At 37.6% G+C, this 26,189-nt stretch overlaps 1 protein-coding gene across 14 annotated transcripts in view; it reads left to right on the plus strand.

The window, feature by feature from the left end:
* Positions 1–26,189, plus strand: part of GON4L (gon-4 like) — an 87,741-nt gene that overhangs the window by 25,654 nt on the left and 35,898 nt on the right. For 13 of the 14 annotated variants that reach the window (XR_002176061.3, XM_019933452.3, XM_019933483.3 and 10 more), the window contains 8 exons: positions 140–214; positions 392–442; positions 3,609–3,659; positions 3,975–4,070; positions 4,939–5,058; positions 5,636–5,806; positions 9,256–9,448; positions 15,813–15,914. Coding sequence is in view for 13 of the 14 variants with exons in the window: in XM_019933452.3 (XP_019789011.1) it covers positions 140–214; positions 392–442; positions 3,609–3,659; positions 3,975–4,070; positions 4,939–5,058; positions 5,636–5,806; positions 9,256–9,448; positions 15,813–15,914 (859 nt within the window). In the remaining variant the exon portion in view is untranslated. The remainder of the gene's footprint in view (positions 1–139; positions 215–391; positions 443–3,608; positions 3,660–3,974; positions 4,071–4,938; positions 5,059–5,635; positions 5,807–9,255; positions 9,449–15,812; positions 15,915–26,189) is intronic. The other variant, XM_019933525.3, reaches the window with a different exon arrangement.

Raw genomic sequence — 26,189 nt, forward strand, 5'->3', positions numbered from 1 at the left:
TGCTCTACTCTAATCTGAAATCATTTGGGTATCTAGCTCTCGTTTATCCTCTACATATATCTAGCAGAGTTACAGAGACATGAGTATTATCTAGATGATACATCTTTGTTGCATAAAGTGAAATTTCATCTTTCTCCAGGAAGTAATCACAAATGAACATGTAGTCGCTATGATGAAAGCAGCCATCAGTGAGACGGAGGATATGCCAATGTTTGTGAGTAGTTATCGTTCTTTCAATGTCATGGAACAGAACTGTCTGTAAACTGGCTAAGTGTAGTGAGTTGTTTACAAACTCACTTGGGAGTTTTTAAATAATTTGGCAGTTGGGGGCAAACTCAAGAATCACTCGATGATTTTTATTGACTGTTTTCTTCTCATTTTCCCTTCTTAGGAACCCAAAATGACACGCTCTAAACTGAAGGAAGTGGTGGAAAAAGGAGTGGTGGGTGTTCTGTTTTTTCTTTATTTAGCTTTGTTAATAGTATATAATTCCAGGTTATTTGTAGGGAAAAAATATAGGAAATATTTATTATGATCTGGGTTTGACTCCTTAAAGAAATATTTGTAAAAGGCAAATAGACATGTGGAGATGCAATATATGAAATCATTATCATAGTTTATTTTTATTTTAGTTGCTTTTTTGGAAGTGCTAGGTAGATAACCATTTGGAGCGGTTGAAAGCAATGAGTGATGACAGTTTTTCTATTCATGTTGTGAGATATGTGGTGAAGTGTTTAAAGTAGTGTATTTCAAATTGTGTTCCAGGGACCAGTTGCATCAAGATCACCCTGGTATGGGGTTCCTCAAGAGTGCTTATTAAAAATGCACATTCTTGGGCTTACCTCAGACCTAGGAATCAGGACCCATGGGTAGGGCCTGGGAATATGCACTGTTGAAAGCACAACAGTACATTCTTTTGCACACTAAAGTATGAGAACCTCTTGAAGACTTTTGAAGCATTCTGATACAGCAAGCTCTTTGATGCTGGGCACTGTGTTCTATCTGCTTAACAAGCACTTGTCCAGTTTGTGCTTACCTTCTGCGACAAGGCAGGTGATAGTCCTGAGGGAGTCCATTCTATCTCTGATAGTAAGAAAGATTTGCCATATGGACCCAAAATGCATACTGTAGTTTTTGTCTGTTTGTCTGGTTCTGTTCCTTGTAGCCCTGTAGAAGAAATGTCTGTTCCTCTTCCACGTGACCTTTCCTCTAGTTGAAGAAAACCAATATATCTTTTTATAACATTCTTTTCTTGCTAAACGTCCCCTAATTTTTTATTGGTCTTCATGTGACAAGGCTTTGAGTACCTTCACCAATCTGATCCTTTCCTTCTGCATGTGCCAAGTTTGTCCATATCCTTTTAAAAGTATGCCTTAAGTGGATCTAGTGCTTCAGATAGGGTTTAACTAGTATAGATTAAAGTTAGGTTGGGACTTCCCTGGCATTCCAGTGGTTAAGACTCTGAGCTTCCACTGCAGGGGTACAGGTTCAGTCTCTGGTCAGGGAACTAAGATCCTGCATGCCGCATGGTGCAGCCAAAAAAAAAAGTAAAATAGGGCTTCCCTGGTGGCGCGGTGGTTGAGAGTCCGCCTGCCGATGCAGGGGACACGGGTTCGTGCCCCGGTCTGGGAGGATCCCACGTGCCGCACAGCGACTGGGCCCGTGAGCCATGGCCGCTGAGTCTGCGCGTCTGGAGCCTGTGCTCCGCAATGGGAGAGGCCACAGCAGTGAGGCCCGCATACCAAAAAAAAAATAAAATAAAATAAAGTTAGGTTATTCCCTTAGTGTTCAGATTCCATATTTCCCTTAATGCAGCCTAAGGTTGCATTGGCTTTTTTTTTTTTTTTAAATATGCCAAAGACATACATTTTAGGGTGGCAAATTCTGCCCCCCTATGCACTGGCTTTTTTTGACAGCCACATCATATATATATATTTGTATATATTTGTCTAATTGACTAACCCTGGTTGCATAAAGTGAAATTTCATGTTTCTCCAGAAAGTAATCACAAATGAACATGTGGTAGCTATGATGAAAGCAGCCATCAGTGTGACAGAAGTTCTCTGAAGTCTACCTGACATAGAATATAATTAACATTAATTCCATATTTGATTTAAAAAAACCCAGGGAGATCCAAATCAGGCTCTGGATTATGTCTACCAACCACATATATAGTTGCAGAGAAGGTAGACAACCCAAGGCTATAGTTTATGTGGGGAGAGCAAAGATTAGAGTCCATTTCTCTTGCTTCTTAATCTTAATAGACTGACTCCTTCCTGATGGATTTGGCAGTAGGAAAATTGATTGGTTTAGAAACAAACATGAGAAGAGGTATGGACCTGAATCACATCATTCCCTTTTCCCTGTATTGGGCCTGGCTCCACAGAGCTAGATAAGTAGCCACAACATGGCAGGACTGAGGAGATGTGGAGGGCCTAAGGCTCCTTACAGAGACAGAACCTAATGGTCTATTGGATTTTGTTCATGATGATTTCGTTTAGGTCACAGTTAGATGGTCAAGAAATTATGCATTCCAGTGGTATTGTGTCAGGAGTATGTAAGAGGTTTTAAAGAATTCTTTAAAAACTTCCCCCCACCACCTCTATTGTTTTATTTTTAAAATTTATTTATTTTATTTATTTATTTTTGGCTGCATTGGGTCTTCATTGCTGCACACGGGCACAGGGTTTCTCTAGTTGCAGCGGTGGGGGGGGGGCTACTCTTCTTTGCGGTGCGCGGGCTTCTCATTATGGTGGCTTCTCTCATTGCGGGGCATGGGCTCTAGGCGCTCAGGCTTCAGGAGTCGCGGCACACAGGCTCAGTAGTTGTGGCTTGCGGGCTCTAGAGTGCATGCTCAGTAGTTGTGGTGCATAGGCTTTGTTGCTCCGCGGCATGTGGGATCTTCCCAGAGCAGGGCTCGAACCCGTGTCCCCTGCATTGGCAGGCGGATTCTTAACCACTGCGCCATGAGGGAAGCCCCTCTATTGTTTTAAAATCCTGAAAAAGTTGAAAAGAATTTTACGGTGAATCTAGATTCCATCTAGATATAACAATGTTAAATTCTGCCATATTTGCTTTATCTCTCTCTGTGTCTGTCTTGTTTTTTCCTGGACCATTTGAAAAGAAGTTGTGTACGACTTGACACTTCACCCCGAAATCGTTCCCTAAGAACTTTTCATGGCTAGCTTTTTGGAGGCATACTTATGGTGGATTTATGTAATTGATTAAGACATACTGATGGCAAAAGGCTGCTGTCACCTGTAGTATCCTAGGTTTGTGTACTATTGTAGTTTATAAATAGTTTTCATATTTATTATTCTATGTGAACCCAAGCTGTAATATAAAGTAGACAATATAGACACTTTGTCCATTTATGGGTAATACAGATTCTTACTAGGTTTAAGGCAGAGATGCTAATGATGGAAATAGATTCATCTTTCCTTTTCTTCTGCCAAGCTCTGACAAATATTTGACAGTGTAGATCAGTACCCCTACATCACTGCAGCTACGTGTTAGTCTGATGGCTCCTTGTGATGGTAAAGAAGTAAAAATGAAAAATAGTCTATTTTGGTTAACGGAACTTAACTGTTTATATTCTTTGTTGGTAGGTAATTCCAACATGGAATATTTCACCAATTAAGAAGGCCAATGAAATTAAGGTAAAGTTGGAAGAGGTAATTCTTATTCTTTCCCAGAAAGACTTCATCAGTTTCGAAATGCTTCTATTTGTTAACTTTTTTGGACCTGTGTATTTATTTAAATTCCAGGTTTGTTTTTTTCCATTTCATTAGTCTTAGGTTTGACTCTCATGCTAGAAATCTTTTTAACTCCTGCCTCTTATTACTTGCTGTAGCTGCTTGTTGTGCTCTTAGGATTTTTTTTTTTCCTGCTCTGCTTTCTTCCCTTTATTTCCCAAATACATATGATTTGTGTTTTCTATTATTTTATTTTTTTCTATAATTGTACTTATGTAGCCTCCTCAGTTTGTGGATATCCACCTTGAAGACGATGATTCCTCAGATGAAGAGTACCAGCCCGATGATGAAGAAGAAGATGAGACTGCTGAAGAGGTCAGTGGTTACCTGTGTGACTGTTAGTTGGTAATATAGAAAAAAGTTGGCTCCACAAGGCAGAGTGTACTTTGCTTCCTTAGTAATATCACTTGTTCTATACAGAGGGTTGAAACACAGTTCTTTTTTCTACTCATTTCTTTGCATAAATCTAAGACTGTGACTCCTCTTCATGCTCCCTTGATTTTTTCATGTCTTGTATTATGAAATATAACACACATATAACATGCAGAACTGTGCATAGGATAAAAAAATATACAGCTTAAATAACTATAAAGCTAATCCTTATGAAACTTCCTTAAAGTCATTAAGTATAACATTGCCAGACACCTCTTATCACAGTCACTTTTCTTCCCCTATAGACAGCCACTATCTTGACTTTTTGGTAATTACTTCCTTGCTTATCTTTCTACTTATATCACCTAAATATGCAGCTCTACACACTGTGTTCAATTTTTTACTGTTTCTGAACCTTAGGTAAATGGAACAATAGTCTGTTCTTTGTGTGGCTTTTTTTTTTTTTTTTTTGGTTCAACACAAGTCATTTGAGATGCATTTATACTGTTGCTTGTAGCTATAGTTCGTTCATTTTCATAGTTAATGTAATATTCTATTTCTTAATTTGTTCTTTGACTTGTCTGTTAAAGGATTTTAAATCAATGCCTTACAGTTTTACAGAGTTTACAATGCTGATGAGGATAGAGATCTGATCCCTGTTCCTACCTTCAGCAAATTAAGCTTTTATTTAAATTTTATTCTTACTCTAATTCAGTGATTGATATTTTGTGATTCATTCTATTGAGGTACTTCAAACTCAGTGAATGAGGTAGGGGCATACATATGAAAGTGAACTGGATTTGTTTTGTAGAGTTTATTGGAAAGTGATGTTGAAAGCACTGCTTCGTCTCCACGTGGGGCAAAGAAATCCAGATTGAGGCAGTCTTCTGAGATGACTGAAACAGATGAGGAGAGTGGCATATTATCAGAGGTAAATCCACATCATACTAGCAAGATAAATTAGAGATGCTCTATAAGTAGATTATTTAACTGTATAAATGGATCATTTATCCATGGTGATTCTAAGCTGTCACCCTTTGCCAAACATGATTCGAGATCAGTAATCATGCCATTTTCTTCCTGGTATTTGTGACTAGTTACAACTGAATTTCAAATTCCCTTAAGTCAGTGAACAGTTAAGACAAAACTGGAACTCAGTGACAGGGAGAGTTCTTATTAAGGGGCCAAATGTGAGTGACTGGCAGAGTTTCTTTCCTTCTACCCTTCTCTTTTTTGTATGTGTTTTCTAATATTATTCTAAAGCCATTTTTATTGTATTTCCCCGCTTTTGATAACCTAAGTAGCATCCTGTTGGCTTCATTGGAAATAGGATGAAACCTAATTAGATTAATGTACTTGACAGTGCCTTTGTTTTTATATATACCTCTATCTAAATGGAAAGAGAAAGATTGCTAGCATATGAAAGACATGCTTCTCTCCTCCCGCTTTTTTTTTTTTCTCTTCCCTTCCTCCCTTTAATTTTTAACATACTTGCCCCTTTTAATCAGGCTGAGAAAGTCACCACACCTGCCATTAGGCACATCAGTGCTGAGGTGGTGCCCATGGGGCCTCCGCCCCCACCAAAGCCCAAACAGACCAAGGATAGTACTTTCATGGAGAAGTTGCATGCAGTAGATGAGGAGCTGGCTTCCAGTCCAGTCTGCATGGATTCTTTCCAGGTAAACATAACTCTAAATTGCTGAAAAAGTCAAATGGAATAATTTAGTCATTGCTCAGATTGGGAAGGGAGAAGGGAAGATATTAAATTTTGATACAGTTAGTAACAGTCATGAAATTATAGGTCTTTGGTACTCTAGTTTGTACTGTTTTATTGTAAGTGAGAATTAAGTGAGAATGGCAGTTCCTAAGGAAGAAATAAGGTATGTGACAGAGAGCATTTTAAAATGTGGAACATAGGAACAACCTTCAGCCAGATTCCTCAAATATTAACCTTTACCACAATTGCTTTATCATTTTCTCCTTCTTTCTCTCTCTCTGTACACATTTATTTTTTCCTGAATTGCTTTAGAGTGTGTTGCAGTCATGATGCGCTTTTACCCCTAAATATCTTAGTGTATATTTCCTACAGATGAGGACATTTGATTATGAAAATAAGGATATATAATATTAATAGTCTGTTAAAATCCTTATTTGGATTTTGCCAATTGTCCCAATAATATCTTTTATATAAAACAAAAGAAAAATGATTTTTTTTTTTGTGATCCGGGATCCAGTCTAGGATTACGTGTTGTATTTAGTCGTCTTTTCTCTTAGACTCTTTATTGGGAACAGTTTCTCAAAGTTTCGTAACCTTGACATTTTTGAACCTTATAGAGCAATTATTTTACAGAATGTTCCTCAATTTTGACTTTTCTTATACTTCCTCATAATTAGATTCCGGTTATGCACTTTTGGCACAAATATCACAAAAGTGATATGTCCTTTTTATTGCATCATATCAGGAGGCACATAAATTCCATCATGTTAAATTTGATCACATGATTAAGGTGGTGTCTGCTTGTTTTCCTCGCTGTAAAATTATTATTTTTCCATTTTTAAATTAATATGTATCTTTGAGGCAAAATATCTTTTCACCCACTAATTTTAACATCCATTGCTTGTTCTTGATTGAAACAGTCATTACTATGGTTACTGTCAAAGGATGACTTTCTAAATTCCATCATTAGACAGTTCTTCTTCTTTTTTTAAAAAAATTTTTATTTATTTATTTTTCTTTTGGCTGTGCTGCGTGGCATGTAGGATCCTAGTTCCCTGACCAGGGATCAAACCCACACCCTCTGATTGGAAGCGTGGAGTCTTAACCACTGGACTGCCACGGAAGTCCCAACCAGTTATTATTATTTTTTTTAACATCTTTATTGGAGTATAATTGTTTTACAATGTTGTGTTAGTTTTTCATATATAACAAAGTGAATCAGCTACATGTATACATATATCCCCATATGCTCTCCCTTCCACCCTCCCTATCCCACCCCTCTAGGTGGGCACAAAGCACCGGGCTGATCTCCCTGTGCTGTGTAGCTACTTCCCACCAGCTGTCTATTTTACATTTTGTAGTGTATATATGTTAATGCTACTCTCTCACTTCGTCCCAGCTTATCCTTCCCCCTGGCCACGCGCAACTGGCCGCACGCTCTAGAGCCTGCACACCACAACTAGAGAGAAGCCCTCATGCCACACAAAAGATCCTGTGTGCCACAACTAAGACCCGAAGCAGCCAAATAAATAAATAAATATTTTAAAAAGTAAAAATAAAAAAAAGATACTTCTCTTAAAGTATCTTTTTAGAAAAAGAAAGGAATAGACATACAGATCAGTAGAACAGAATTGAGAGTCTAGAAATAAACTCTTAAATTTATTGGTCAATTAATCTTTGACAAGTGTTCCAAGACCAATTAATGGGAAGAGAATAGTCTTTCAACAAATGGTGCTGTGACAACTGGAAATCCACATGCAAGAGTAGAAAGTTAGACCCTTACCTTACACCACACTCAAAAAGTTAGCTCAAAATAGATTATTGACTTAAATGTAAGGGCTAAAATTATAGAACTCTTAGAACAAAGCATAGAGTAAATCTTTGTGACCTTTGATTAGGCAGTGGTTTCTTAATACAATACCAAAAGCACAAATGACAAAAAGAATAGGTACATTGGACCTCGTCACAATTAAAAACTTTTGTGCCTCAGAGGATACATCAAAAAAGTGGAGACAACCCAGAAAGTGGGAGAAAGTAATTGCAAATCACATATCTGATAAGGGTCTTGTATCTGTAATATATAATGAACTCTTGTAAGTCAACAATAAAAAGACAACCGAATTTAAAAATGGGCAAAGAGTATGAGTAGACATTATTCATTTCTTTTTTTCTTAATAAAAAGGAATGAGGGGCTTCCCTGGTGATGCAGTGGTTAAGAATCCATCTGCCAATGCAGGGGACACAGGTTTGAGCCCTGGTCTGAGAAGATCCCACATGCCATGGAGCAACTAAGCCTGTGCGCTACAACTACTGAGCCTGCGCTCTAGAGCCCGTGAGCCACAACTGAAGCGTGCACACCTAGAGCCTGGGCTCTGCAATGAGAGAAGCCACAGCAGTGAGAAGCCCGCTTGCAGCAACGAAGACCCAACACAGCCAAAAATAAAATAGAGTAAATAAATTTTATTACCAAAAAAAAGGAATGAGTACTGATACATGCTACAAAATGGATGAACTTTGAAAACATGCTAAGTGAAAGAAGCCAGAGACAAAAGGCCACATATTGTATGATTCCTTTTATTTATTTTAAAAAATATTTATTTATTTATTTATTTTGGCTGTGCCGGGTCTTCGTTGTGGCGTGTAGGATCTTTTTAATTGTGGCATGTAGACTTCTTAGTTGCGGCATGCGGACTCTTAGTTGCGGTATGTGAACTCTTAGTTGCAGCACACGTGTGGGATCTAGTTCCCCAACCAGCGATCAAACCCAGGCCCCCTGCATTGGGAGCGTGGAGTCTTACCCAGTGGACCACCAGGGAAGTCCCTATGATTCCTTTTATATAAAATGTCCAGCATAAGCAAATCCATAGAGACAGAAAGATTAGTGGGTATCAGAGACTGGGATCATGGAAGAATGGGGAGCTACCACTAAGGGAAATGGCTTTTCTTTTTGGGGTGATGAAAATGTTTTGGAATTAGATAGTGGTGATGGTCACACAAGTCTGTGAATATAGTAAGATCCACTCAGTTATACACTTTAAAGGAGTGAGTTTTATGGTGTGTAAATTATATCTTAATAAAGCTCTTATAAATGTTCCTGAAATGTTGGTTTTAAAACTGATATCATTATAAGGTGCAAGGATATATTGTACAAGGGGAATATAGCCAATATTTTATAAGAACTATAAATGGAGTATAACCTTTAAAAAAAAAGACGTTGGCTCCTACAAAAAAAAATTTGATATCATTATCCTTAAAGTTTCTCAGACAAAGAATAATAAATCCATATGGTTTAGAGAAGAGACCTTGTGTTTTAAGCTAAGAAGAGAAACACACAGGATATGATGAAGTTTGGAGAAATTGAAAGCATTAGGCATTCAGTGATATGTTTTTATTTCCTTCTCCATTGGCTAGCCCATGGATGACAGTCTCATTGCATTCCGAACTCGCTCTAAGATGCCTCTGAAAGATGTTCCCCTGGGGCAACTAGAGGCAGAGCTCCGAGCTCCAGACATCACCCCAGACATGTATGACCCCAACACAGCAGATGATGAGGATTGGAAGATGTGGCTGGGGGGACTTATGAATGATGATGTGGGGAATGAAGGTAAGTGGTTTTGTTTGCATTTAATATCTACTCTGTCCATGGTCTCTGGTAAAATTTTCATTAGTTAAAAGCTTAAAGAAAGGGGTGTTTTTGGTTAAATTCCACTCCCCCTCCTTTTTGTTTTTGTTAAAGAGTCTTTTGGGGAATCTTTAGAATGCTAAGATTCCTCTCCTGAAACATAAACGTACATATAATTTTACATATGATTTCACGAGAGTGCATTGACTCACTCGAAGACTGTCATGTTAGTTAAGGTTCTTCCTGATGCAGGTGAAACGTCCTAACTCTCAACTTGCTGAAGTTGAGAATCCTAACTCTCAACTTGTTGAATGAAACCAGACTTTGGGAAGAGCAGAAAAACCTACAGTGGAATTGAGACCCACTTTCCCTCTCAACAGCTGTCATCTCTACTTTTTGTCAGTCAACTCCATTCTGAAACCTGTTTTTTTCTACAAGGCTGGAACTATGATCATAAGCACATCATTCACTTCTTGGTTTGTCCCCACGTCAGAAGAACTCTCTGCTACAGGCTCCAGTTTGAAAAATCCAGAGGAACAACTGATTGGTTGGGTTTGATCACATGCCCACTGTCTTGGTATTGCATGGCTTTGATAGGGAGACTGTTTCAGCATGGAGTCCTGTGATTGGCAGCACCTTGTAAACAACGGGGTTGGAGTAAGCAGTTACCCAAAAGAAGTGACAGTGTTTCCAGAAGTAGGGAAGGAGAATTGATCAGACAGAAACAATGTTGACTACAGCCATACATGGTGTAAGAATCCCTGCTGCAACCCTTATTTGTTTTAGAATATAAGTAAAATTCTTACTTTAAAACAATACATTGTTAAAATTGTCTTTGGTGGTTTTTTTTTTTTAAGCATACTATAATGAAAGTCAGTTACCATTCATCATTTTGTGCAGTGTTTCTGTAAATTTAGAGGAAATGAGAGATTGATTTAGTTTGTAGTGATTCCAGATTCTTTTGATGGAATCAGGGCAATTTTTTTTACTATTGTTGTTTCCTTTTAACTCTCTTCAATGGAGAGTGACCAGGATATTCATACTGGTTGTGTTGTGGAAGAGTCACACTTTTTAAAAAATGTGTATAACTGAACCAAAGTCTTACTTGCATTTTTATGTGAACAGAGTCATTCACTATCTCACTTTAATCCGTAGCCAAATTCATTGCTCCTATTTCTGGATCCCATGATGTCCTATCAGACTTAATTACAGACAACTTACAGAGCATATCTTTATTCTTTACCCTGTCTTCTAAGAACAACTACTGTAAGATTTTTGTGTTGAAAGGATAATGCTTTAAGATAAATAAGAGAACATATAGCTTGTATGGAAATAGACTGAGTAAATATTTGGGTAGGTAAAGCCAGGAATAAATTAGGATAAGTGAATGAAAGAAAGTAAGTTCTCATATTTACCTTATAAAGCTATTAATAACTATATTGCATATAATTTGGCATTCAGTATTGAGTACTTTCTTTTACAAGGCAGTGTGTTAGGTTCTATGAGGGATAGAGGAAAGTGATCATTTTGTTAGGGAGTAAACATGTATGAATGGTGCCTGGTCCATTGTTAAATGCATGATACATTTCAGATTAATGAAGTTGAATGAACTCAGATGCACCATAAAAGTGGCATAAACTCTGTTCTAAGGTTTTAGAAGAGAGAGAATTATTGTTTATCATGACCAGAGATAGCAACATGAAAAAGGTGGTAATTGAGATGGACCTTTGAAAGATATTTGACAACAGTGACAAGAGAGGAATCAGATGGGTGGAAGTGACATTGAGATAATATGTATTTAGGTTCTGTAGAATATATGCTCCCCAGAGTTTTCTCTTATATTTTGTATTATAACCATAAGGGTAATACGTGCTTAGAGTAAAGAAATCAAATATTGTGTAAAGAAAACTTTAAAGCCTTTCCTCATGATGACAGTTTCATGCCGCAGAGGGATCACTGATAATAGTTCGATGTGCCTCCCGTGAGAGTTTTCAAATATGACGTTACCTTTTAGTTTTCCACGTTAATGTGGCAATAGGAAGAATTTTAGTCCTAAATTTAAATTCCCTGAGCATTTAGAAAAGACAGGTAACAAGAAGCAAATTGGTTTGAATTTTAGCATTTTTGTTCTTCTCCACCCACCTTCTATAGCAGAAGTGGTAATAAGCAATGCAATGCACAAACTTGCATGAAGGAGAAAAGGATGAAATTTGCAGCTGAGTCATTGACATATTAACTGGAGAGTCATTTCCTTAATAATCAACAACTGATGTATTATCGCATTAGTCTTCTGATAGGAGTCTAAGCTGCTAGCTTTTCCATCCCTTACCCCTTTGAGAATCTGATGAAAGCTGTTCAGCCACTTCCCAGAAAAATGTACACATCTACATACATGAAGTTTTTTTATGTCACTTTTTTGGGGGATTTATTATTCTCTTGAAGTTCATTTATTGACACTTCCTTTTTCTATCAATGCATTCAAGGTCCAAGATACCAAGGCTCAAAAATATCTGCAGAAAGGAGTGAACAGGGACAAAGATAATTCTATCCATTTTGTAAAAGTTTCAGAGAAATTCATTGTGTTGCTCTGTGTTATAGAATCAATTTGTTATACTGCTAGGATTAGAAACCAGGTTAATATTCTAGGAACATATCTCAATCAAAGAAGTCTCAGGGGACATTAAAGCATTTTTTAAATGCATGTGACACTTCATAAGCAAGCTCTGCATTTTGTCCTTAGACCTAAGCTAAGACAAAATATTGATAGTAATTAAGTCAGGTTTTCATGGCTTTATTAGGGCAGCAGCTTTGGTACCCTGATTGTTATCACCTTGGTTGAAAGAGCTGAGGTGCTGGCTGTTGAGGAGGAAAGGCCAGACAGAGTTGGCTGTCAGGATTTTGGGATTCTGGGTGGTGTTTCTCATAATTTGTCCCTAGAATTTGAATCAGAATCAGGGAGTGTAGGGATGTATTTGTTGGATGGTGTTAAGATACAGATTCCAGGGACTTCCCTGGTGGTGCAGGGGTTAAGAATCCACCTGCCAAGGCAGGGGATGTGGGTTTGAGCCCTGGTCCAGGAAGATCCCACATGCCGCGGAGCAACTAAGCCCATGCGCCACAACTACTGAGCCTGCGTGCCCCAACTACTGAAGCCCACATGCCTAGAGCCCGTGCTCTGCAACAAGAGAAGCCACCGCAATGAGAAGCCCACATACCGCAACAAGGACCCAACGCAGCCAAAATAAATAAAAAAAAAAAAAAGAAAGAAAAGGATACAGATTCCAGGACCTCACTCCATACCTACTGAATCAGAATCACTAATGGTTATCATCTAGGTATCTAATTCTTATATATCCTGATGGTTGGACACTACTGGTCTGGGAGAAATAAGAGTATGATAAGGGTTGATCGAGGAAATAGAATAATGGTTAGTGGGGAGGGTGAAAATCCTCTTTCTTTAAAACAGTATTTTTTTGTTTCCTTATTAGGATAGATTTAAAAAAGAGAACATAGAGCCAATGACTAGGATAGGTTTGGATCCCCAGATCTACCAGCTGAATTTTGTGAGTGCTGGTAAATAGGAAATGATGCTAGATATAGATCACAGTACCAAACTTTAGCCATATGCTGGTTTATTTTGGTAGTATTACGTGGCTAACCATTTTCACATGTTCCTAGTACCATCTGCTCTGCATATTATTAAAAGTGAGTCTCATTTGCAAAAAATAAGAGGCTGTACTAGAGGGGGGGTGGTGGGTACACAAAATTGAGATCAGCTGGGTAGATGCTGACATTGTCAATCAGTCAAAAAAGTAATTAGACCCAGAGGGCAGGTTCCACAATCAGGGTACTAAAAGCTAAGCAGAACTCAGAAGAAACCTTCCTAAATGATTTTTCAACATGTTTGCCAAATGGGTTCTCTGAGAACATTGGCTGACCCCCGTTTGTATGGTATGGGCGGAAGCTGTCTATTGTAGTTCTTGCACCTAAACAGATGGGGGTCCAAACGTGTGTGCAGTATCCATATGTTATAGGCTTTCCCCAGAACTTATATTATTCAGCAACATTTGTAAAGAACCTGCTGTAAAGAGACTTACATAGAAAGTACTATAGAGATTACAAAGACAGGATTCCATTTCTAAGGATTTAAAACATTTTTATTGGGGGATAAACCTATAGATGGGTGAAAAAGGCTTCACATTTAAATAGCTATATATATACAATGCAGATTTATGTATTATAAACAATAAATGTTGAGTAAAGAATATCAGGTTAGATTGGGGTTTATCAGTACAGATTTTCCAGTGATTATGAATCAGAAATGTGTGTGTGGGACTTCCCTGGTGGTGCAGAGGTTAACAGTCAGCCTGCCAACGTAGGGGACACGGGTTCAATTCCTGGTCCGGGAAGATCCCACATGCCGCGGAGCAACTAAGCCCATGCGCCACAACTACTGAGCCTGCGCTCTAGAGCCCACAAGCCACAACTACTGAGCCCACACACCACAACTACTGAAGCCTGCGTGCCTAGAGCCCGTGCTCCACAACAAGAGAAGCTACTGCAGTGAGAAGCCCGCACATTGCAATGAAGAGTAGCACCTGCCCGCCACAACTAGAGAAAGCCCGCATGCAGCAGTGAAGACTCAAAAATTTAAAAAAAAAGTGTGTGTATATATTTTTATTTTTAATAAAAAATATTTATTATGAAAAATTAAGAAAAGAAAGAGTTCTATTCTTCAGTCTTTGTTAATTCTCTCTAGATATTTTCTGTGTTTAATCAAGCACATATTTATTTTTTTTTCGAAGAAAGAAATCATACTATACATATTGTCCTGCATCTGCAACTTGCTTCGTTCCCTTAATATAATTTAGACATCTTTCTATTGTAATACATAGAGATCTCCCTCTCCTGTGTAATGGCTACATAGTGGTAAGGAGTTAGTTATTCTCATTTTCTAGACTTTGCTTTCTGTTTTAATTCACTTCCTCAGTTGCACTAGCCACATTTCAAGTTCTCAGTTGCCTCATGTGGCTAGTGGCTACCGTTGTCGTACAATGCATATGTAGAACATTTCCGACCTTGCAGAAAATTCTGTTAGACGATGCTGATCTAAAGTCCCAGGAAGAATTTTGCCTTAATATAACATAACAATCCAGGGGCTTCCCTGGTGGCACAGTGGTTAAGAATCTGCCTGCCAATGTAGGGTACACGGGTTCGAGCCCTGGTCCGGGAAGATCCCACATGCCGCAGAGCAGCTAAGCCCATGCACCACAACTACTGACCCTGTGCTCTAGAGCCCACGAGCCACATCTACTGAAACCCACGCACCTAGAGCCCGTGCTCCACAACAAAGAGAAGCCACCACAATGAGAAGACCACGTACCACAACTAAGAGTAACCCCCGCTCACTGCAACTAGAGAAAGCCCGCAGAGCAACAAAGAACCAGTGCAGCCAAAAATAAATAAATAAATTTATTTTAAAAAAATATATATAAAACAATCCATAATTGATTGATTCCTTCAGGATTTTTAGTTAGGAATCTAAAAGACATCATAGCATCAACATTAGAGAAAATTGCGAGGGAGAAAAATACCCATACTTCTATGCTCTGCCATTACAAATGTTTGTTATTTTTGTATATTTTTAGTTATTTCTGAGTTATAGGGATGTAATATTTTTATGCTTATGAGTATTATGTGTGTATTGTGTTATACTTTTGTCATGAATTTGTTGAACATGTATAGAATGTTTATATTCTATATGTATATACTATTTTATACTAAGGCATCATAATTATAGTCATTCCCTAATTATTGGGAATTAGGGTCATTTCTTTTTTCACTATCAATGCCTTTGTATAAAGAGTTTTACAAAAATACTTTAATGAGATGCACTACTCTAAGTGGGTTTACTGAGATAAATTATATGTTCAGTTTTCAGGCTTTTGCTGCATTTTGAGAAATTTAAGTTTTGTTTAAAGGAAGGAAGGAAGGAACTTGGCTAATTGGGGAGAATAGGTGAGATGAGTCTGCCGTGGGAAATGATCTGTGCACAGACGCTGAGGAAAGAAAGAATAAGTTGTTTAAAAACTTCAGAATAGGGAATTCACTTGCGGTTAGGACTCTGCACTTTCACTGCTGAGGGCTTGGGTTTAATTCCTGGTTAGGGAACTAAGATCCTGCAAGCCGTGTGGCACAGCCAAAAAATAAGTAAAAAATAAAATAAACACTTCAGAATAAATGTGCTTTATTGGAGTAGATTCTTATGGTGCTGAACATCTTAAATTTTCATTAGAGATATGAGTTCAGAGTTGGCAATAAGTGTCTAAAACATTTTTTTTCCTAGATGAGGCAGATGACGATGACGATCCAGAATATAATTTCCTGGAAGACCTGGATGAACCAGACACAGAGGATTTCCGCACTGACCGGGCAGTAAGAATCACCAGTGAGTCTGTGTTTATTATGAGTCCTGGTCTTGACTTCTCCACATCTACCTTTGTTTACTTTGCAGATTTCTGAGGTTGAAGTTTGTAGCCCACTCAAGACATTTAAGCTTCCTCTTCCCATTTATTTCTATAATTCTTTAAATTTACATATATATTCAGGAAACCTATCAGTTACTCATTTATACATCCCACAGTCACGTATTGAGTATTTGGCAGCGATTGTACCAAAATGAATAAGACATGGCTTCTGCCTGGAGGATGTCAGCTTAGTAGGGGGATACAAACAGAAACAGGTGTAGTACCAAGTGATAGGTGCTATAATAATAGTTTGTGTATATACTAGTGGCCTAAAAGAGGGTTATACTGTCCTAATATATGGTATGGGTTAGGGAAGGATTCACAAAATGGGATGTTTTATTTTAGTTTTGAAGGAGCAATAAGAAATTTTTGGTGAATGGGGGCAGATAGGGATATTGCAAATAGAAGAATTCTGCAAACCATGGAATTATGAAACAATACATGTGTTTGGAAAATAGTAAGTAGTTTGGTTAAGTTGTATGAGTGAGTGGTGATAGAAGAGTTAAGCAGTGTTCAGTTCATGGAGAACCTTAGATCTGATTTTTGATCTGTCAAAAAGGAGAGCTCAGAGAGCTCAAAGCAGGAAATAAATAGGAACTGATTTGGATTTTAGAAATATCACTTTGATTTAATGCCAGTTTAATGTATTGATTTGGTGGGTAAAGAGAGCAAGATTGGAGGCATGGAAAACCATTAAATAACTTGGCTTGAGTCATTTGTTTAAAATTATTTCATTGCTAGTTTGCCAATGATGGAAAACATATTTCAGGAACTGTTGATTTTTATTGAGGGTGTGCATGACCCTGTACTGGAATAGTATACACAACATGGTGAAGGTAAGACATTGGCTCTTGACGAGGTTATGAAGAAAGTTTTATAAGTATCCAAAAGTGTTTATTATGTACCTAAATAATGCAAATCTTTGTGCAAAGAGAATTATGTAAACACAATCCTTTAGGACTTATGTTCTGTTTTGTTGCTTTATTTCATCTTTCATGTTGTTCTTAAGATTAGAATGCCATTTCCTTTATGAAGATCTTCCATTTATTTTGGTATGTTATGACAGTTAAGGTTGCATTGAAAGGAAAGCACCAGGAATCAGAGAGAAAGTGTAGAAAGAAAAGGCTTGAGGATTTAGGTTTTGAGAAAATTGTGAAGGAGGGTCTAGGAAGGTATGAGAAAAAACAACAAAGCCTTGTGTCTCAGAAACCAAGGGAAGAGTCTTTCAAGAAGGAGCGAATGGTCCACAGTGTCATGTGCTGGTCATGAAACATTTTCTGCTTGAAGCAGAAAAGTAGGAGATTGCATTTCAATTCAGCTCTCATCCTGGTATACACTTGCCTTCCCTTCTTGTTTGTCTGTTACTTTCTTCAGTTTATAGATACAGTTGACCTTGAGCAACTCAGAGGGTAGGGGTGCCCAACCCCAGTGTAGTTGAAAATCCGACTAGAAGTTTTGACTCCCCGAAAACTTAACTACTAGTAGCCTACTGTTGAAGGCTTACCAATAAAATAAATAATTATTAACATGTATTTTATATATAATGTGTTTTGTATACTGTGTTCTTAAAGTAAAGTAAGCTAGAGAAAAGAAAATATTATTAAGAAAGTCATAATGAGGAAGAGAAAATACATTTACAGTACCGTATTTATCGATACTGTAAGTTTATGTTATCTGTTTACAAGCTGAATCATCTGTCAGTATCTATATTAATATTGTTTTATATGATACAAAACACTGTAGATATATATGTTACAAACACTAGACAATGAAAAGTGAAAAAGGAACATTTATTTACTGGTATAAGGATTCATGCATTGATAATGAAGAAGCAGCAGTATGATGGCTTGATGGTAGTCTAGTGTAATTGATATGATTGCTTCACAGATCGCTTCTTAGTACGCTGGCCTGAATGGTTACAAAATTTTGTAGCCATTCAGCAGTACACTACTAAATTGTTACAAAATTTTTATGGCATACAGTATTACAGTCATATTCATGTACAGGATTGGAAACATTGTTACATTTTTTAAAAATGTGATAATAGGCTGATACACAGTTGGTAATGTAATTCTTTGAAAGCACAGTTATAAATCATTAATAAAACTAACATTATTAATTTTATTGATTATTAATTTTATATTAAATATCAGTCACTTTATGCCTATGTAAGGATAGGCTATCCATTTCAAGTCTTGTACATGATGTTCTACATGATGAATACTTAAGCGATGATGATGATGATGACACAAAAACATCTCATACAATTCTTGCCATACAGTTATTAGATTTTTACACAAAGGTATATACACATACACAACAGATAAGTTTATTAACTGTAGGCATGATGATTATTTACTATTCATTAAGTCGCAGTGGGTCATCATAAAGGCCTTCATCCTCCTTGTCTTCACATTGAGTAGGCTGAGGAGGAAGAAGAGGAGGAGGGGTTGGTCTTTCTGTCTCGGGGTGGCAGAGGCAGGAGAGGTGGTGGAGGAGGAGGGGGAGGCAGAGACAGTAACTTTATGGAAATACATTGTAATTTCTGTGTGACTTTTTTGCTTTTTCATTTCTCTAAAAATGTTTCTGTATGGTACCAGTCCCTCTCCCACCATGTGCTTTGGTTTCAGAGTCCATATCATAGAAGTGTCCTTGTAAAAGAAGTCAAAAGCAGTCTTAAATAATCGGAACCCTGCTGCCTGACACAGCTTCTTCTACATCTTCTTCCTCATCGTCTGGCACTGTTTTGGAAGCACTCATCTTCATCACGTCATCTTTTTTTAATTCCTCTGGTGCAGTGTCTGTTAGCTCTTGAATTTCTCCAAGATTCAGAACTTGAAACCCTTCACCCCCATCTTTTTTTGGCCGTATTCACAGTCTGTTTCATGATTTCCTTGATTGGCTCTGTCGTAAATCTTGTGAAGTCATGCAGGACATCTGAACACATTTTTCTCCAGCAGGAATTTATTGTTTCAGGTTTGATGGCTTTCATGGCTTTTTCTTTAACAATGATGGCATCTTCAGTGGTGTGATCCTTCCTCCAGACTTACGTGATGTTCTCTCCATTGGGGTCTCTCAGTGTGGATAATCCTTTCCATAGAATATTGTGTGTAATGAGCCTTAAAGGTCCTTACGAACCCCGATCTAGAGGCTGAATTAGAGACATGTTTGGAGGGGAGTAGACCACTTAGACGCCTTCAGTGTTGAATTCATGGGGTTCTGGGTACCCAGGGGCATTGTCCAATTTCAAAAGATCTTTAAAAGGCAAGGTATTTCCTGACTTCAGGGACAAAGCATCGATGGAACCAATCCATAGAAAGGCCCTTCTTTTTGTATATCCAAAGACTGGCAGCTTGTGTTTATCTTTTCCCATCAAGGTGAGCAGCTTTATAGATAAGGGCAGTCCTGGTGGTAAATGCGACTGCATTTTCACAAAACAGTAGACTTAGCCTCTCCCTTCCTGCCTTAAATCCTGGTGCTTGCTTCTCTTCCTTACTAATGTCTTTTGAGGCTTTATTTTTAAAAATTTTTTCCCCTCCAGAATAGGGCACTTTCATCTGCACTAAAAACCTGTTCAGGCAGATATCCTTTCTCCTCAGTCTGGGAACTTGTCTGCTGCCTCTGCATCAGCAGAGGCTGCTTCTCCTGTTATCTTGACAGTTTTTAAGCCAAACCTCTTTCTAAAATTATCAAACCATCCTTTACTGGCATTAAATTCTCCAGACTTAGATCCTTCATCTTCCTTTTGGTTTAAGTTGTCATATAATGACTTTGCTTTTTCTCAAATCATATTAGAGTCTATAGGTATGCCTTTCTTATAGCAATCCTGCACCCACATAAAAACTGCATTTTCAATATGAGATAAAAAGGTATTTCACAAAAAGCACAAGGTTTTTGCACCTGCCAGCATAGCGACAGCTATGGCTTCATGAATTTCCTTTTCATTTTTTACAATGGTCCTTACACTGGATTCATTTATCTTGAAATGGTGGGAAATCACAGCTACAGACCGCAATCTCTGGTACATATCAAGCAATTCAGCATCTTCTTGTAATGTCATGACTTTGCTTCTTGGGAGCACTTCCAGCACCACTAGTGGCACTTTGCATGGGTCCCATGGTGTTATTCAAGGCCTATGGTATTGTACTAAACTTGATGAAAAATACTCAAGAACCACAAGAGATCAGTTTTTCCTACAGTACGCAATTTGCTGGAGAGACAAACTGCTCAGGAGATGTTTTAAGCAGATACTTGCAACACCTGAGCTAGCAACAGGAGGTGGCTATGAAATTATTACAGAAGTACAGTATATGCCACAGTTAATTTTATGCAGTTATGATTTCACACTGCATCTTTATGTTTGGGTTTCTCTCAACTGTGAATGGTGCCATGTATGGTCTGTAAGTGTGTGTGTAAGTTTTGATAAATTTTAACTTTTTAGAGTAGATTTGTGTACATTTTATGGTAGTAAGTGATAAAATAGACTAGTATCTACATATAATTTATGCATTCATGACATACCTAACTTTTCCTTAAATTTATTGGTATTTCTAGGCTCTGTGGTTTGTCTGCGGGTTTTTTCAAATTGTTGCACATCCCCCCCCAAATTGTTCCACTATATTTACTGAAAAAATCTGCATATAAGTGGACCCATACAGTTCAATTCCATGTTGTTCAATGGTCAACTGTAATTTCTCAGGGAGATCCTCCTCAATCAGGATTGATCTTCTTGCTCCGTTATCCATACTATTTTTTTTTCACAACTCACACACACACACTGTATTTTATTTTTACAAGAGCTAAACTGACACCAAGCATTGTAAATGGTTGACTGCAACAAAAGCAACAATGATGGCAATTACCAAACACAAAACACACTCATACGATGTCATAATATTGACATTCAGTCCAGTAAACCTCCACTGTAACAGCTCCTTTACTTTGCAGTGAAAATTGATTTGTATATTTTTTGCCTCTGAGTCCTTGTGGGATTTATCTTTTTTTTTTAATTCAAACAGAAAGTCACGAAAATTGTAATCATCCTCATCAGTTCACTCAGTCCCATGCAATCAGTTTTTTTTTATCTTGATCTTTTGTTAGCACTTTTATGAATTCATCAGTTTTCCATTAGCGTTCTGAAAATGCTTGTTCAGTTCAGCAGTATCGTGAGTTACCAGAAACCTGTACTTGTCAGTCTTTTCCATGAATTCTTTGAAGATGAAACGCTTTTATAGGAATATTTTTGTGAAAGCATCAGAGTACACCCAGAACTGTCTGTAAATGACAAAAGACTTAAAAATGACCACGGTTAAAGATTTGATGAAAGTTCATAATAATGCAGTTGACAAGGAAATTTAGTTATTTCGGAGGTATACATTTTAAAGTAATAACTAGAGTTATGACTTACAACATTATACCAGAACATATAAGATTCTTAGAAATTTCATGTAATGTCTGAAACATTTATATTAATGTATTTCCATACAAATAACCCAAAGAAAGTTTAGTATTAGTTGTCTTTTTTTGTTTGTTTTTTTATACTGCAGGTTCTTATTAGTCATCAATTTTATACACATCAGTGTATACATGTCAATCCCAATTGCCCAATTCAGCACACCACCATCCCCACCCAACTGCAGTTTTCCCCACTTGGTGTCCATACGTTTGTTCTCTACATCTGTGTCTCAACTTCTGCCCTGCAAACTGGTTCATCTGTACCATTTTTCTAGGTTTCACATACATATGTTAATATACGATATTTGTTTTTCTCTTTCTGACTTACTTCACTCTGTATAGACAGTCTCTAGATCCATCCACGTCTCAACAAATGACTCAATTTCGTTCCTTTTTACGGCTGAGTAATATGCCATTGTATATATGTACCACAACTTTTTTATCCATTCGTCTGTCGATGGGCATTTAGGTTGCTTCCATGACCTGGCTATTGTAAATAGCCCTGCAATGAACATTGGGGTGCATGTGTCTTTTTGAATTATGGTTTTCTCTGGGTGTATGCCCAGTAGTGGGATTGCTGGATCATATGGTAATTCTATTTTTAGTTTTTTAAGGAACCTCCATACTGTTCTCCATAGCGGCTGTATCAGTTTACATTCCCACCAACAGTGCAAGAAGGTTCCCTTTTCTCCACACCCTCTCCAGCATTTGTTGTTTGTAGATTTCCTGATGATGCCCATTCTAACTGGTATGAGGTGATACCTCATTGTAGTTTTGATTTGCATTTCTCTAATAATTAGTGATGTTGAGCAGCTTTTCATGTGCTTCTTGGCCATCTTTATGTCTTCTTTGGAGAAATGTCTGTTTAGGTCTTCTGCCCATTTTTGGATTGGGTTGTCTGTTTCTTTAATACCGAGCTGCATGAGTTGTTAATATATTTTGGAGATTAATCCTTTGTCCGTTGATTCGTTTGCGAATATTTTCTCTCATTCTGAAGGTTGTCTTTTCGTCTTGTTTATGATTTCCTTTGCCGTGCAAAAGCTTTTAAGTTTGATTAGGTCCCAATTGTTTATTTTTGTTTTTATTTCCATTACTCTAGGAGGTGGATCAAAAAAGATCTTGTGGTGATTTATGTCAAAGAATGTTCTTCTATGTTTTCCTCTAAGAGTTTTATAGTGTCCGGTCTTACATTTAGGTCTTGAATCCATTTTGAGTTTATTTTTGTGTATGGTGTTAGGGAGTGTTCTAATTTCATTCTTTTACATGTAGCTGTCCAGTTTTCCCAGCACCACTTATTGAAGAGACTGTCTTTTCTCCATTGTCTATCTTTGCCTCCTTTATCATAGATTAGTTGACCATAGGTGCGTGGGTTTATCTCTGGGCTTTCTATCTTGTTCCATTGATCTATGTTTCTGTTTTTGTGCCAGTACCATATTGTCTTGATTACTGTAGCTTTGTAGTATAGTCTGAAGTCAGGGAGTCTGATTCCTCCAGCTCTGTTTTTTTCCCTCAAGACTGCTTTGGCTATTTGGGGTCTTTTGTGTCTCCATACAAATTTTAAGATGATTTGTTCTAGTTCCATAAAAAATGCCACTGGTAATTTGATAGGGATTGCACTGAATCTGTAGATTGCTTTGGGTAGTATAGTCTTTTTCACAATATTGATCCTTCCAATCCCAGAACATGGTATATCTCTCCATCTGTTGGTATCATCTTTAATTTCTTTCACCAATGTCCTATAATTTTCTGCATACAGGTCTTTTGTTTCCCTAGGTAGGTTTATTCCTGGGTATTTTATTCTTTTTGTTGCAGTGGTAAATGGGAGTGCTTCCATAATTTCTCTTTCAGATTTTTCATCATTAGTGTATAGGAATGCAAGAGATTTCTGTGTATTAATTTTGTATCCTGCAACTTTACCAGATTCATTGATTAGCTCTAATAGTTTTCTGGTGGCATGTTTAAGATTCTCTATGTATAGTATCATGTGATCTGCAAACAGTGACAGTTTTACTTCTTCTTTTCCAATTTGTATTCCTTTTATTTCTATTTGTTCTCTGATTGCCGTGGCTAGAACTTCCAAAACTATGTTGAATAATAGTGGTGAGGGTGGACATGCTTGTCTCATTCTTGATCTTAGAGGAAATGCTTTCAGTTTTTCACCATTGAGAATGATGTTTGCTATGGGTTTGTCTTATATGGCCTTTATTACGTTGAGGTAGGTTCCCTCTCTGCCCACTTTCTGGAGAGTTTTTTTCATAAATTGGTGTTGAATTTTGTTGAAAGCTTTTTCTGCATCTATTGAGATGATCATATGGTTTTTATTCTTTGTTAGTATGGTGTATCACATTGATTGATTTGCATATATTGAAGAATCCGTGCATCCCTGGGATAAATCCCACTTGATCATGGTGTATGATCCTTTTAATGTGTTGTTGGATTCTGTTTGCTAGTATTTTGTTGAGGATTTTTGCATCTATATTCATCAGTGATATTGGTCTGTAATTTTATTTTTTTGTAGTATCTTTTTCTGGTTTTGGTATCAGGGCAATGGTGGCCTCGTAGAATGAGTTTGGGAGTGTTCCTTCCTCCGCAATCTTTTGGAAGAGTTTGAGAAGGATGGGTGTTAGCTCTTCTCTAAATGTTTGATAGAATTCACCTGTGAAGCCATCTGGTCCTGGACTTTTGTTTGTTGGAAGATTTTTTTTTTTTTTTTTTTTTGCAGTACGCAGGCCTCTCACTGTTGTGGCCTCTCCCGTTGTGGAGCACAGGCTCCGGACGTGCAAGCTCAGCTGCCATGGCTCACGGGCCCAGCCTCTCTGCAGCATGTGGGATCTTCCCGGACCAGGGCACGAACCCGTGTCCCTTGCATCTGCAGGCGGACTCTCAACCACTGCGCCACCAGGGAAGCCCTGTTAGAAGATTTTTAATCACAGTTTGTTTCATTACTTGTGATTGGTCTGTTCATATTTTCTGTTTCTTCCTGGTTCTGTCTTGGAAGGTTATACCTTTCTAAGAATTTGTCCATTTCTTCCAGGTTGTCCATTTTAGTGGCATAGAGTTGCTTGTAGTAGTCTCTTAGGATGCTTTGTATTTCTGCAGTGTCTGTTATAACTTCTCCTTTTTAATTTCTAATTTTATTGATTTGAGTCCTCTCCCTCTTTTTCTTGATGAGTCTGGCTAATGGTTTATCGATTTTTATCTTCTCAAAGAACCACCTTTTAGTTTTATTGATCTTTGCTGTTGTTTTCTTTGTTTCTGTTTCATTTATTTCTGCTCTGATCTTTATGATTTCTTTCCTTCTGCTCACTTTGGGTTTTGTTTGTTCTTCTTTCTCTAGCTCCTTTAGGTGTAAGGTTAGATTGTTTACTTGAGATTTTTCTTGTTTCTTGAGGTAGGCTTGTATAACTATAAACTTCCCTCTTAGAACTGCTCTTGCTGCATCCCATAGGTTTTGGATCTTTGTGTTTTCATTGTCATTTGTCTGTAGGTATTTTTTGATTTCCTCTTTGATTTCTTCAGTGATCTCTTGGTTATTTAGTAACGTATTGTTTAGCCTCCATGTGTTTGTGTTTTTTACAATTTTTCCCTGTAATTCATTTCTAATCTCATAGCGTTGTGGTCAGAAAAGATGCTTGATATGATTTCAATTTTCTTAAATTTACTGAGGCTTGATTTGTGACCCAAGATGTGATCTATCCTGGAGAATGTTCCATGCGCACTTGAGAAGAAAGTGTAATCTGCTGTTTTGGATGGAATGTCCTATAAATATCAGTTAAATCTATGTGGTCTATTGTGTTATTTAAAGCTTCTGTTTCCTGATTTATTTTCATTTTGGATGATCTGTCCATTGGTGTAAGTGAGGTGTTAAAGTCCTCCACTATTATTGTGTTACTGTCAATTTTCTCTTTTATAGCTGTTAGCACTTGCCTTATGTATTGAGGTGCTCCTATGTTGGGTGCATATATATTTGTAATTGTTATATCTTCTTCTTGGATTGATCCCTTGATCATTATGTAGTGGCCTTCCTTGTCTCTTATAACATTCTTTATTTTAAAGTCTATTTTATCTGATATGAGTATAGCTACTCCAGCTTTTGATTTCCATTTGCATGGAATATCTTTTTCCATCCCCTCACTTTCAGTCTGTATGTGTCCCTAGGTCTGAAGTGGGTTTCTTGTAGACAGAATATATATGGGTCTTGTTTTTGTATCCATTCAGCAAGCCTGAGTCTTTTGGTTGGAGCATTTAATCCATTCACGTTTAAGGTCATTATCGATATGTATGTTCCTATGACCATTTTCTTAATTGTTTTGGGTTTGTTTTTGTAGGTCCTTTTCTTCTCTTGTGTTTCCCACTTAGAGAAGTTCCTTTAGCATTTGTTGTAGAGCTGGTTTGGTGATGCTGAATTCTCTTAGCTTTTGCTTGTCTGTAAAGCTTTTGATTTCTCCGTCGAATCTGAATGAGATCCTTGCCGAATCTGAATGAGATCCTTGCCGGGTAGAGTAATCTTGGTTGTAGGTTCTTCCCTTTCATCACTTTAAGTATATCATGCCACTCCCTTCTGGCTTGTAGAGTTTCTGCTGAGAAATCAGCTGTTAACCTTATGGGAGTTCCCTTGTATGTTATTTTTCATTTTTCCCTTGCTGCTTTCAATAATTTTTTTTGTCTTTAATTTTTGCCAATTTGATTACTATGTGTCTCGGTGTGTTTCTCCTTGGGTTTATCCTGTATGGGACTCGCTG

This window comes from Tursiops truncatus, chromosome 1 (assembly GCF_011762595.2).
Source record: "Tursiops truncatus isolate mTurTru1 chromosome 1, mTurTru1.mat.Y, whole genome shotgun sequence".
In the NCBI taxonomy this organism is placed as follows: Eukaryota; Metazoa; Chordata; class Mammalia; order Artiodactyla; family Delphinidae; genus Tursiops; species Tursiops truncatus.